This window comes from Erigeron canadensis, chromosome 2 (assembly GCF_010389155.1).
Source record: "Erigeron canadensis isolate Cc75 chromosome 2, C_canadensis_v1, whole genome shotgun sequence".
Lineage (NCBI taxonomy): Eukaryota > Viridiplantae > Streptophyta > Magnoliopsida > Asterales > Asteraceae > Erigeron > Erigeron canadensis.
Window position 1 is genome coordinate 6989383 of NC_057762.1, and position 13345 is coordinate 7002727.

At 32.9% G+C, this 13345-nt stretch overlaps 1 protein-coding gene across 2 annotated transcripts; it reads left to right on the top strand.

The window, feature by feature from the left end:
- The first annotated feature begins 4542 nt into the window (after positions 1–4542).
- LOC122588440 (protein ANTHESIS POMOTING FACTOR 1-like) lies at positions 4543–12959 on the top strand. 2 transcript variants are annotated; one of them, XM_043760555.1, is made up of 10 exons: positions 4543–4847; positions 6916–7016; positions 7682–7791; positions 7868–7934; positions 8927–9026; positions 10727–10843; positions 10972–11109; positions 11185–11266; positions 11567–11616; positions 12394–12959. In XM_043760555.1, the coding sequence occupies exons 1-10, from the start codon at positions 4764–4766 to the stop codon at positions 12553–12555; spliced, it is 1011 nt and encodes a 336-aa protein (XP_043616490.1). In that variant the 5' UTR covers positions 4543–4763; the 3' UTR covers positions 12556–12959. The 2 variants fall into 2 exon arrangements, with proteins under 2 accessions (XP_043616490.1, XP_043616491.1); XM_043760556.1 differs by having other exon boundaries at positions 7682–7785.
- Positions 12960–13345: the final 386 nt, after the last annotated feature.

Genomic DNA, 13345 nt, shown 5'->3' on the forward strand with positions numbered 1-13345 from the left:
TTTTCATTGGTTAATTGATTCATAGTAATTGAGCATATGTGAATAGTGAACACGTGTCACATTTATATGTTTAAGGCATGTTTGTAAGTGATTATTTGTGATAAAAGCAATATGATTGATAAACACGATAATTTTTGCTTAGTGTATATCTTATATGATTCTTTAAGAATACACAAAATATTCGGGTATTTGTATCAACTGTGAGCATTTGTTCATTGGTAGACAGGATTATTTGTGATCAGTGTAAATCCCATATGATGTGCATATGTGTTTGTGTAAAAGCTAGAGCTGTGAAAAGTAAAGGCAAAACAAGTATGTGTTTGTGTAGGAGCTAGAGCTGTGAAAAGTAAAGGCAAAACAAGTACAATGGAGAGAATCAAAGCAACAAGTATGATGTAAGGAAATGGTTAAGTTTTTATTTGCGTTTTTTCATAGTTAAATATGATTGTTTGTGTGCATATTTGTTTGTGTAGACATGATTATATGTGATTAGTGTGTGCATATGTGTTTGTGTAGATGTGATTATATGTGATCGGTGTGTCCATATATGTTTGTGTAGACATGATTATATGTGATCAGTGTGTGCATATGTGATCAGTGTGAGTATATGTGAGATATGGTTTAGGAACAAGTCAATGTGAAACTTTTGATCAGTTTGAGCATATGTAATTATATGCAATCAATGTAAGTATATGTGAAATATGGTTTTAAGGATATTTTTTCTAGCTAAACTATCTTGATGATCATATGTGCATTCATATTTAAGTATAATTGTTTGTGTGTATATGTGTTTTGGTAGACAAATTATGTGTGATCAGTGTTTGCATATGTGATTTGTATGAGTATATATGAAATATGGTTTGGGACCAAGGCAATGTGGATTTTCTAGCTACATATGCTCATGATCATATGTGCTTTCATAGTTAAGTATGATTATGTGTATATGTGTTTTGGTGGATATGATTATATGTGATCAACGTGCGTATATGTATCCAATAGTCATATATATGCAGTCAATTACCATATCTATTCAAGTAAATTTACATTTAAGTACTTTGGCTATGTAAATGTATGTTTCATGCTTCATAATCACATGTGCATGAACGTGTATAATTAAAAATATAACTGAATTTGGTGATGTAGATGTAACTTTTGTAATTTTTCTAAGCAGGTGACGAATCCCGTGGGAGGAAAATAGGAGTAAGAAGACAAATAGTAACACTAAGAATAGGAAAGAAAATGTGTCAAAAAAAAGACAGAAAGAGGGACGAATCTATTAGCCAAGGAATAAAGAACAAAACTACTTGCTAGACTTGTGGTTGACTACAACGCAGACCGGTAACTTGGGAACAATGGAGATCATTCAATATGGCAGGCTTCATTTGAATTTGATAGTTGTTTGGTTTTTAATGCAATGATTCATATAATTAGAAGGCATGTATGCACATACGAACAATCAAAAGGTGCATATGTATGTGCATATGAACAATCAAAAGAAGTATATTGTTTTATGGCGGTTCTAGTGATTGGATCGGTTGTAGCTATAACTACAAGGCTACCATGTTATTTACGTTTAACTCTTTTGTTAGATTGAAACGTCCATTTTTTTTGTTACTGAGGTATGTTGTTAACAACTTAACATCATCGATTATAGTCCAAAGTTTTGTTGAGTTGGTTTACTTATTTATCCAAGATGTACAAGCGTGTATGGATAGACTGTTCTATAATGAAATGCAACGAATGGGGAAAATGTAATAGTATATAATTACCTCTTTTATTAAATAATCAAAGTACAAAATTTTATTACAATCCTCAGCCTAAATTTACTACTTGTGAGCTTTAAAGTAGGATCATAGATAAACATTTCCGAACACCGAGTATTTAGGTTTGCCACGTTAAATCCATGTAATAGTCAAATCCATGACCTTTAATTAGCAGGTATCTAGTAGATGACAGAACTCAATATCCGTAACATTCGTGCAACATCAAACATGGTCACATAAGCTTATGTAAAATTAACGGTAAAAGTTGTTGAATATGTTAACACTACACTATGTACATGTAACATCTAGCTAACCTGATATTCAAACCTTATCTTTTGGTTACATGTAACAATTGGTAAAAGACATCGAGTAGTTGACGTGGATATCAAAAATAACTCGGCCCCAAAAACAGAAGTACACATGATTGTAAAAACATATATGCTTATTTGGCAACTATATATCAAATTTTGAAATTTACAATCATCAAAGTCACACAGGTCAGAAAACATTATATAGTATATACTCATATAATTGTTTGCTAAATAGAGGGCTGACTGCATACTTACGATCATCAAACACAGGCTAAAAAACAATTGTAAACACACATAAGTTAATAAATTAAAAAAAAAAAAAGGAAAAGAACACATACACATAAATGAATCTCAAAAGTTGGAAAACTTTGTTATATATATACAAAAGTTCTCGTATATACATTTCATATTGCAAAATTTCAAATTCAAAAACTGTAATGTAATTTCGTTAGAAATTGTAATAATGTATACTCAATTCAAATTATTCTGAATTGATCCGCAAATCGTATATACTAAAGAATACAACATAAAACAAGCATTAACAATATCAAACACATAGATAAATTTAAGAGTTTCTTATATGATTCAAATATACTGAAATTGCAAAATGACATCAACATACCTTCATGATGATCGAATGGAAGATTATCACTCCTAGCCAAAATAATAGAATTGCATATTTCATCGATGTTTGAATCATATATTAACTACAATTCCGTTGTAGTAAGTTTGAAGGAAAAACCATAGTAGATTATAATATAGGCCGGTCAAAAAAATTATGTATCGAGACTAGTTGAATATACGTAACTGCAAGAGAGAATCATGGGATTTATTAATTTAATTTTCTATTAACTAAATGGATTATTAGGAAAGTACAATAATACCCTTAACTATATTTGTGGAAAAAAGTTCCTAAAGGTTCTTGCCTTTTTTTGAGTTCCTAAAATAACTTTTCACTATATATATATATATATAGAGAGAGAGAGTTTTAAAATCGATTTAGAAAAGAAAAATAACGAGGATGAACGATTTGAACAAATTCAATATTTATGTAATGCATAGTCTAATCTCGTTTGTTTGAAAAAAGTGTATTTCAATGTGTGGATTCTGAAGTAATATTTGGAATTTTAGAGGTTCATACAGTAGTGGTGACATAACGTTTTAACAAACCATTTTTCATTTCCTTGCTTTTACTTTACCAAACCAAACAATGGATTCGATTTTTTTTTAATTTCTCGGATTGATTTCCCTTGTGGTACCAAACGATAGAAAATATTGAATTTCTCGGCCAATTTCATTTCTCTACATTTCCCCCTACCAAACATACCCTAAGGGCTCGTTTGGTAAAGAGAAATTTAGAGAAATGAAATGGAGAGAAATGAAATTGACTAGGAAATTCAGTAAATTCCGTTGTTTGGTAATAACAGAGAAATCAACTTGAGAAATTAGAAAAAATTATTTCCATTGTTTGGTATAAAAAATTCAAAGAAATGAATAAAGATTTTTATCACAATAATCTTATAATTTTAGTTTTATAGAATCCAAATAAGAACTAGGAAGTATTATAAAATATATCAATTTTTCTAAATAATACTGTATTATTAACCTTGAAAAAAAAAACAAATAGAAAATTTCCTTTTATTACGATAACAATAAAAAAAATCCCCAAACCAAAAACCCTAATTTCAGTTGCACAAATTTTCAGAAGCTATCTTCAAATTGAGATATTTCATTCATGATTAGATGAATTCGAAGTTAAATTTTTATCGAATTCGAACTCGAGTTCGAGAGCAACAAATGGGGGAACCTTCAAATCAACAAGAAGTCAAGAATTAATCATCTTTAATGTAGGTAGAGAGCAGTGGAAGAGCACGATGACAGCGAGAGTTAGATGTGAACTTGCAAATCGCCATAGAAGATAAAGGGATAAGATTTGGTGGTGGTTTTCAATATTTGTGGAAGTCATATGCCCTTTGATTATTATACATTGATAAAGACAGAAAGCAAGTGGAGAAATGTATTTTCCGTGTTTAATTTTTGAAGGCCAAAAAAGAAGGGAAAAGATTTCCACACCAAAATTGGAGAATTTGGGTTATATGTAAATTGATTTTCCAAGAAATGGATTTCTCACATTTTCTATTTCTCTTGATGTACCAAACGCAGGAAATGAAAATATTTACATTTCTCAGCCACCAATTCACCCTACCAAACACACCCTAAGGGTAATTTAATATTTTTCCATCTAACATTTTATAATGCTTTATAAGGGTAATTACTCGACTCGTAGTATTATAAATGAGTACAGATTATAGATACTAGATGGATACCCGGGCGATGCAGCGACGGTATAATGCGGCGGTGGGTGGAAGTGACAGCGGTTGATAGTAGTAATTTCCCTATCAGCGTAATAAAACCGCGAGTTAAAAAAAAAGGATTTTAGGATGGAAAATATATTATAGGAATAAAAAATGTCCAAGATAAACTATGGTATTTCAAGGACATAATTGATTTTTGATAGATAGGCGCTGTGATTACGATTGCATTGATCGGGTAACAGGCTCTGTGTTTGCAACCTCATAAACCCTCATCAGCTACCCATCCAACTCTATATAACTACCAAACCCTAATTAGAAAAATATAATCAAATTAATTTAGTTATCATTGTGGAATAATAATAATAATAATTATAATGAGGAACGCATCATCATCAGTATCAGAACTCAACGATGGAATCATCCGCAATATGTCAATCGCTGCTCTTTTTTCTGATTTTGTCAGTCCCTCCCTCCTTTATTTCATTATTATACATACACTTTTTTCTGTATCTATAGATCATCATTATCAACATTATTATTATTGTTTATACAAACAAACCCACTTACTTACTGAATGTCATTCAATATATGTATATGTATATATAGGGTAACACTCCGGTGAGAACAGTCTTAAAATAAGAACGGTGAGAACACTTAAAAGATATCATTTTGATGCATTAAAAGTCCATAAAACTAACATAGTGCAGAACTAATTATCATCATTTAAGTGTTTAACAACACATTGATCCGTCAAAATTGAAAAAATCACGTTTTTTGATGGATGCATCATTTTGAAGAATATGCATCCAAGATGGATGCACAAAACAAAAAACATAATTTTCTTCATTTTGACAGGCCAATGTGTTGCTATACACTTAAATAATGATAATTAGTTATGCATTATGTTAGTTTTATGGACTTTTAATGCATCAAAATGATGTTTTTTAAGTGTTCTCACAAACCTGTGTTATACTAATATACTCACAATATATATATATATATATATATATAAGAAGTAGAAATATAAAGAAATTAAGAGTAGACGGTTGGTGGGGTGTAAATGGGCGTAAATCGTTTAATCATGGAGGATTTAAGGTATTGAAGACGAACATTTGTTACTCTTTTATCATAGAGCGAGCGAAAGACTTGCTTTTTGTGGAGGGTTGGATGATAATCATAAGAATGTATTTAGTAAAAGCCTGAGAATCAGTTGACTAGCTAACCACTTGTATGATTGAGATTGACCTCTCACATGGGTGAGAGATGAGTATCGGTAACTTGTATCTTATGATTTTCTGAAAGTACACATATAAGAAATTAAGAATACTTAGAAACTAGTTTAAGTAGTCATTGGTGGATTAATGTGGTGGGTTTAGTGTACAAGCAACTGTAATATTCGAGTGTTGTAGGTATGTGTTTGATGAAAAGCTGGACGATATTTGTTTTCTAATGTATATTGTGTTTTGTAATTGTGCAAATCGTTGGATTACGTAGATAAGTGGCTCTAGTTATAAAATTGGAATTGTTTTCATACCAATGTCCTGCTTGATACAATATTAGATCACCTTTTTAGATAAATTTCAACATGAGTTATGATTATTGGTGTTACACAAATGATTTGTTTCCTGAGCATATGACTGAAAGGACAATAGGAGGCTATTTGTTAGCTGAAAGTCTTTGTAAATACATATCTTGATTTAGTTGATATGTCAAGACTGATTTAGTTTCTTGGCTTATTTGGTTTCTTTATCTTAGCATTGTATATTATCTATAAATAGATGCTTATCTCAAATTGAATATACAACTTTTTTTTTTCCTTCCAAATTTCAAATATTCGGTAGATGACATTGTGATAATGGGTTGGTCAAATGTTATTCTGATGCCATGTAAAGACTACAATGAGATTTATTAAGCTCAAGGGTTGTTGAAGACACTGGGGATACCGTAACTGGACGAAACATTGTCATTTATGTCAGTGAAATCTTACCAAGTTAAACAGAAGGTGGATCAGATGGTTGGGCCACCATTTGAGCAGTCCTCTAGGTGAGCTTGATCTACCTCTAAGGTGGTCGGCCTGGGCCTGTCTGCCACATGTCAGTTAGGACTGTTGGAAATTCTAAATTTTGGAAAGAAAACATAATGGATAATGAAAATTTACATCTTGGCCATGTTGTTGGATATAAAGAATAAGAGATGGACTTCAATGGGAAGAAGAATATATGAAGGCAGAGAGTGGTTATTCGCTGTTCATAGACAAACATGATTTTTTTTTTTTTTGAAGAGCAGATTATTAGCAGACACATGACGTTTTTCCTTGTTTGCATAATCATGGTTAGGATTTAGGAAAATGTTATACTATGTAGGAAACGTATAGGTGTTTTACATGTGACAACTGGTTCCATAATGAAAATCTAGAGCAATGTACTCAAGAACTTTTTATTTTGTGTATTTTCATGTCTAAAAAGGTTAATTGTTTTTATTGGATTCAGTCTATTGCTTTTATATTGACGTTTAGAACTGTTTCAGGTTGGGAAGATTAATGCGCTTGATTTTCATCGTACTGCAGATCTGTTGGTAACAACAGGGGAGGATGATTCTGTGCGGCTATATGACATAGCAAACGGCAAGTGCGTATCATTCACGATTTTAATTAATCCTATAGTAATAGAAGTAGAGGATATGTAATTCAGTAGTGTGGCATTTACTTTAATATGTTTACTTATGGCTGTATTCTTATCTGGTCATCAGTCAAGAGTGATATGGTAGCTAACTGATATGCAAATATGTTGTAATACACTATTTAATTTGTGAACCACCTTAACAAAATATGGCGTACCGGAGTTTTGTGCCATCCCTGGTGCATCTGCAGCGGAGAATATTTTAATGATATTATGTTGATACGGCTATAAGAGCTTGAAATCTTGAGAACATCTAAAAGCAGTAAAAAAAATGTCATGGATGGGAAGTGGTTAGTGCTTTGTGGTTGTCCTTACTCCAAACTCCAAAGTACGCTTCAAATACCAACTATCCAAGTTGGTATACTATTCATACACTCAGGCTGTCTTCGTCTTGTAGAATCTGAATATATTTTGATATGTTCCTGAAGACTGTTATGGAATGGTCTCGTATTTTTAAATACAGTTATGCAAAGTCTTCATTTTCCTTTTTTCCATTAATTTGTTTGCAATAGTGAATTTAGTGAGTCGCCATTTTGCTAGATTTTTGGTTATAAAAAATGCTGTTTGTAAATATTTGACTAGTTGATGATCATTGAATTTCAACCATCTTCCAGGCTACTGAAAACTACACATCATAAGAAACATGGTGCTGATCGTATATGTTTCTCTCACCACCCTAGTTCTGTCATATGCTCTTCAACACGCAATTTGGATTCAGGTGCAGGTAAATATGTTTGCTATAAGTTTACCTGGATTTTTCTAATTTGCAATGCTGAAAAATGAAATTCTTCACTTTTCAGAGTCTCTGCGTTATCTATCTATGTATGACAATCGTTGCCTTCGCTACTTTAAGGGGCATACAGAAAGGTTAGTCTTTATTGGCTTGACTTGGTGATCACAATGTGTTGCCTTGAACATGTGTACGGTTTGATGGGATACATCTTGATGATCAAATAGCTGGTGAGATCATGGAACAAGGTTATAGAAGTTTTCGTTCTGAATAGTATATGGGTTTATAGCATGTTGGAAGTACCTTTTTTAAGATCAAATTTAGTTGCATTTTTGTTTGGTCAGATCTGAAAGTGTTCCCTTTAGTTATAAATGAGTCAATTAGGGTATGTTTTATCTATCATCGGGTTTAAACTTTAAACTTTAAAATAGGTTAGAAAGAACAGGTCAAACAAGTTGAAAGTTGGCCAAAAGGCTTTCCTTTGATGCATTAAATACTCTAGATCAAATAATTCAAAAAATTGGATAAACTTCCAAGTTATATAGTTTTCAGAATCATACTTGATTCATTAATCATTTAAAAGAATGTTAACACTAAAAGTGTTTCACCCCAACCCGACCCAACCCATGCTGATCCGTGCCAACAAATATCATGTCTGACTTGTTACCGAATCTGCTTAACCAAGCCATTTGTCACGATTACTCTCTTCGTGATAACAAGCCAGTGCCTTGTGGTTATGGGAGGCATAAGAAAGTAAGAATAATGTTTGTCAAAGTCAGAATATTGTCCATTGTATGTGACATTGGTTTTTCGTTCAAGTTGTGTTTGTGTTATGAACGAGCTAATGTTTGTCAAAGTCAGAATATTGTTCATTGTATATGACATTGGTTTTTCCTTTAAGTTGTGTTTGTGTTATGAACGAGCTTTTAGGTTAGAAATCTCGATCATTTCAGATATGGGTTCTGATCTATACTTATTTTCTTTCTCCTCTTAACTTGCAAATCAGTTCTCCTGAAGGAAATCATGATCAGTGGCAATTAAACCTGTCATTTGTACCCCTTCCATATTGAATTGTTAAAGTCTGGTTATGGGCACATCCTTAAAATTTATTGTCTTACTTCATCTGTAGGGTTGTGTCCCTCTGTACGTCTCCAGTTGATGACAGCTTCATGTCTGGCTCTCTAGATCACTCTGTCAGGATATGGGATCTTCGTGTGAATGCCTGCCAGGTATGTACTTAAGAGTATTTGTAATGGTTCACACCACCACACTAGGTGGTGTGACACATCAAAGCCATGTCAGCACCACACACACCACCCAGTAACCACACCACACCATAATTTAGTAATAAAATATTACACATTTAATTTAATAAATAAAGCATACCACATTTGTATAAGTATATAAAAACTTTATTAAGATAAAAATAAACATTATAATACTTTAGATATAACAAAATATTCTAAGTACATGTAAATTTACTTAAGCTGAAGAATGAAACACAAACAACATATAAATTTATTAGCTCAGTAGTACATATGATACCTCTAGGCTTCCACTATTTAATATCAATTTATTAATTTGGAAAAAACAATAAAAGGAAAAAAATTAAGTATTAAAGTTGGGACCCACCTCCAAATAAAAAAACCATACAGTTGGCCTTGCTTCTTCTTGGATGTATATAACATACCAGAGATCTATATATACACTCTACTATATGTATTTCAGTATCTATGATTATGTCTATCACAAAACCTTGAAAACAAAAACAATTAAAGGAAAAAGAAAAGAGGACACCAACCACCCCACTCTTCACCGTTGATTGGTAGACGCAGGTCTCTTCACAGGCATCGACCCCAAGTTTGTAGTGGAACGACCCCAGCTGGTCGGGGTGGTTCCTTTCCACGTTGTCCACACCGTATCCATTACGAATGCTCTAAGTTTTATAAATCAACAAATTCAAAATGGAGTCGTGGAGGGTACCATGCACTATATTTAAGTGACAGGTGATATATACCATACGAGAAAAAAAAATAGAACACAAAGAAACAAAAAATTGAGTCATAGCAGTAAAGTAAGGAAAAGACCATAGGTGCTCTGGAGATAACTGAAACTTAAACAGACAATTTCTAGTAGATGGCCTTTATACTTGCTGGGTCTCTATCAGTTCTGCTAAAGTATTCGAGAGTAAATTAATTCACGACTCACGTCAGCTTAACCCATTTACATGTTTATTTGAAATTAACTTTAATAATTGGTCTTTCTATTCTTCCATAACGTATTCAAATTGTACAAGGTGTCAGAATATACACTAGTTGGTATAGAAACAGTAAACTGATAATTGGTCTTTCTATACTTCTATAACTTATTCAAATTCTACAAGGTGTCAGAATACATGCTAGTTGGTGTAGGAACAGTAAGTTCATAATCTTGTTTTTTTGTTTTATAATTTTTTTGTATTACAATATAACTATAGTCTCTGGATTGGTTTACAGAAGGCACATGGGTTTGGTTCAAGGTTTGTCATAATTTTGATGTTAACCATTAACATGACTTATGAACAGACAGTTGGCAAATGGTGTTCGAACTGCAGAATATTAGGAAAACATACATTTTTGCCCGTGAATAATCATGTCTTTCTGAAATAGAGTTTTTTTATTTTATAATTGTTTTTGTATTACTATATAACCAAGTCTCTGGAGGTAAACTACAAAATATAGGTTCGGGTTTACAGAACGCATATGAGTTTGGTTCACGGTTTGTCAATAGTTATATTAACCATGAACATACCTAAACTTATGAACATGAGAGTTGGCAAACAGTGTTTGAACTGAAAAATACTAGGAAAACATACATTTTGCCAATGATTAATCCTATGTCTCTCTAAAATGGAGTTATGATACTGATTTATGCACACATTACTTTTCAGGGCATCTTACGTCTGCGAGGTAGGCCTACAGTTGCTTATGACCAACAAGGCCTTGTCTTTGCGGTATCAATGGAAGGTGGTGCTATCAAATTGTTTGATTCACGGTCATATGATAAGGTTCTGATCTATCTTGAAGGGAAATAACAGAAAACAAAATAAAATAACTCTTGTTCAATAAACAGATTGAAACATGCAAAAGTAATATTCATTCTTGAATCTGATTATGATCCTTATTATTCTACTAGGGCCCATTTGACACTTTCCTGGTGGGAGGAGATATGGCTGAGGTGTGGGATATAAAATTCAGCAATGATGGTAAATCAATGCTTCTGACCACCAAGAGTAACAACATATATGTCTTAGATGCATACAATGGCGAGAAGGTTAACAATTTGTTTACTCTATTTAATATGATTATTATTTATGTATATTATTGTTTATTGAAGTATTTTATGCAGAGATGCGGATTTAGTGTGGATGCTTCTCCAAACACAACAATTGAGGCCACATTTACCCCTGATGGCCAATATGTGGTTTCAGGTATATTCAGTTGCATTGGTTCTGTTCAATATGAATCTTATGCTTATAAGTTATAGCCCGTGCTGATTAATTAATCTCGTATAACATTGTCGTGAATACTTGATGAAATTAGACAATCATCTTGAAAGTGAAACGGAAATTTATAATGAACGAACTTAATTAATGGTTACCCCTGGTTGGTTCTGACATCTGATAGCATTGAAAATTTTGAAGGAGGTTTATACACACAAGTAAAACTTCTGATGGTAGTATTATTTTAGTATCAAGAGTTATCTCCTAAAACAAATGATTATGTTCCAGGATCTGGAGATGGAACATTGAATGCATGGAGCATCCCCGCCAGAAGCAAGGTATAAAAATTTGCACTTCATATTTACTTCAGATTACGCTATCTATTACTTGACTATCAACTTAAGAATACTTTTATATTCATGGGAGCAAAAAGTATAAAAGCCACCATCTGCCTTACTAGTACATTTCTCAGTTGCATATTTAAACCAGGTCCGTAGTACTTTCAATCTACCTTAGGTTGATATATAGATCTGTAATATGCTCTAAATCTCACACAATCTATGAGACAATTTGTTGCCAAATTGTGTACAACATGTCTTCGGCATTTAGGAATGAAGATTGATGAAAGCAGACAATATGCACGAATGTCTCACCTCTTCAGGGTTCAAGACATTCTCTTTTAAAAGGCCAACTATTTTGGCATATTCTATCCACTTTCTTCCAAAATATGGTTCTGAAAGAACCGAACGTGAAGACACTATTAACTTCTTTTGATGACATAACTTCCATTTCTCTCAGTGACAAAGCTATACTATGACATACTTATAATTTGGTTTGTTTTTCTCCATCTTTTCAATCCAAGAACACATGTTTTCCAAAGAAAATTTTCCAACTCAAGAACATACAATAATACATCTATTACACTTCTTTTCCTTCCTTTTGTATCGTGATTGTCACTTTCATGACCCTTCTCTCTCCAAATTCGAGAACATAGCATTAAAGCATAATCTGAAATAAAAAAATGACTTCCATGAACATGATATTTAGGTTATGCTGAATAGTTGGCATATGTGCATCTAATTTTCTTACAATGAATTAAAACATTGTTGTGACAGGTCGCGAGTTGGGACAGCAACATAGGTGTTGCGTCATGCTTGAAATGGGCACCTCGTCGTGTAATGTTTGCTGCTGCTTCTAAGGGAGTCCTCACTTTCTGGATACCCAAAGGCACGAATTCAGCTGTTGCCAGTTTTGACTACTCCAAAGAGAAATTTTGACTACTCCAAATAGAAATTTTGAGCAACTACTTTTTATTTGTTGTTACCCTGATTACCCACTTCACAATTTTAAACTGCATTTCACCGCCTCGCCAGGATCATCATGCCAGAGCAGCACTGAACCAGAACTGGGAGTCTGAACATATGGAAATCCAGGTCCTACCATATATTACTGGTCTAGTTGCAAAACTGGGCAGTGAACCAGACTTGAGTATTGGGCTAGTGGTTCAGTCCCCAATCAAGTACGAGTATATGTTTTTCTATTCTGATTGGTATGGTTTGTTGGTTTTTGTGTTCCATACTAGGTGTTACCAACTATTAACCATTTGTGTTGTCATCTTGTATGTATATTCAGTATCATGTTTAACAATTTTCAATCGGATAAGTAAGATGGTTTATTATCATTTATCATTTTACAAACAAAAGTTCATAAAAACATCTGCCGTGTAATGCCGTCCACCATTTTCATCATAATTTGGAACATGCTTTGGCGATGACCTGGCCAAATGCTTCAATCTGGTTGAACAGTTTTATGAGAACGAGAGTAAATACCCGCGTGTTGTGGCAGTGAGATGGTAGGGCGATAGGTTATAGAGTGTGATAACCAAATGCCTTAACCGTATGGGTTCCGTCTCGGATTTAAAAATTCGTCGAAAATATATCGAATGCCATCTATAATGAAAGTGTACAAAATTTTAAGAACACCCGTATTATTTTTATAATTTATCGTTGTACGGTTTTTTGAGATAAAAGATTTTGAATGAATTGAAAAAATAAATGATTTATAGAG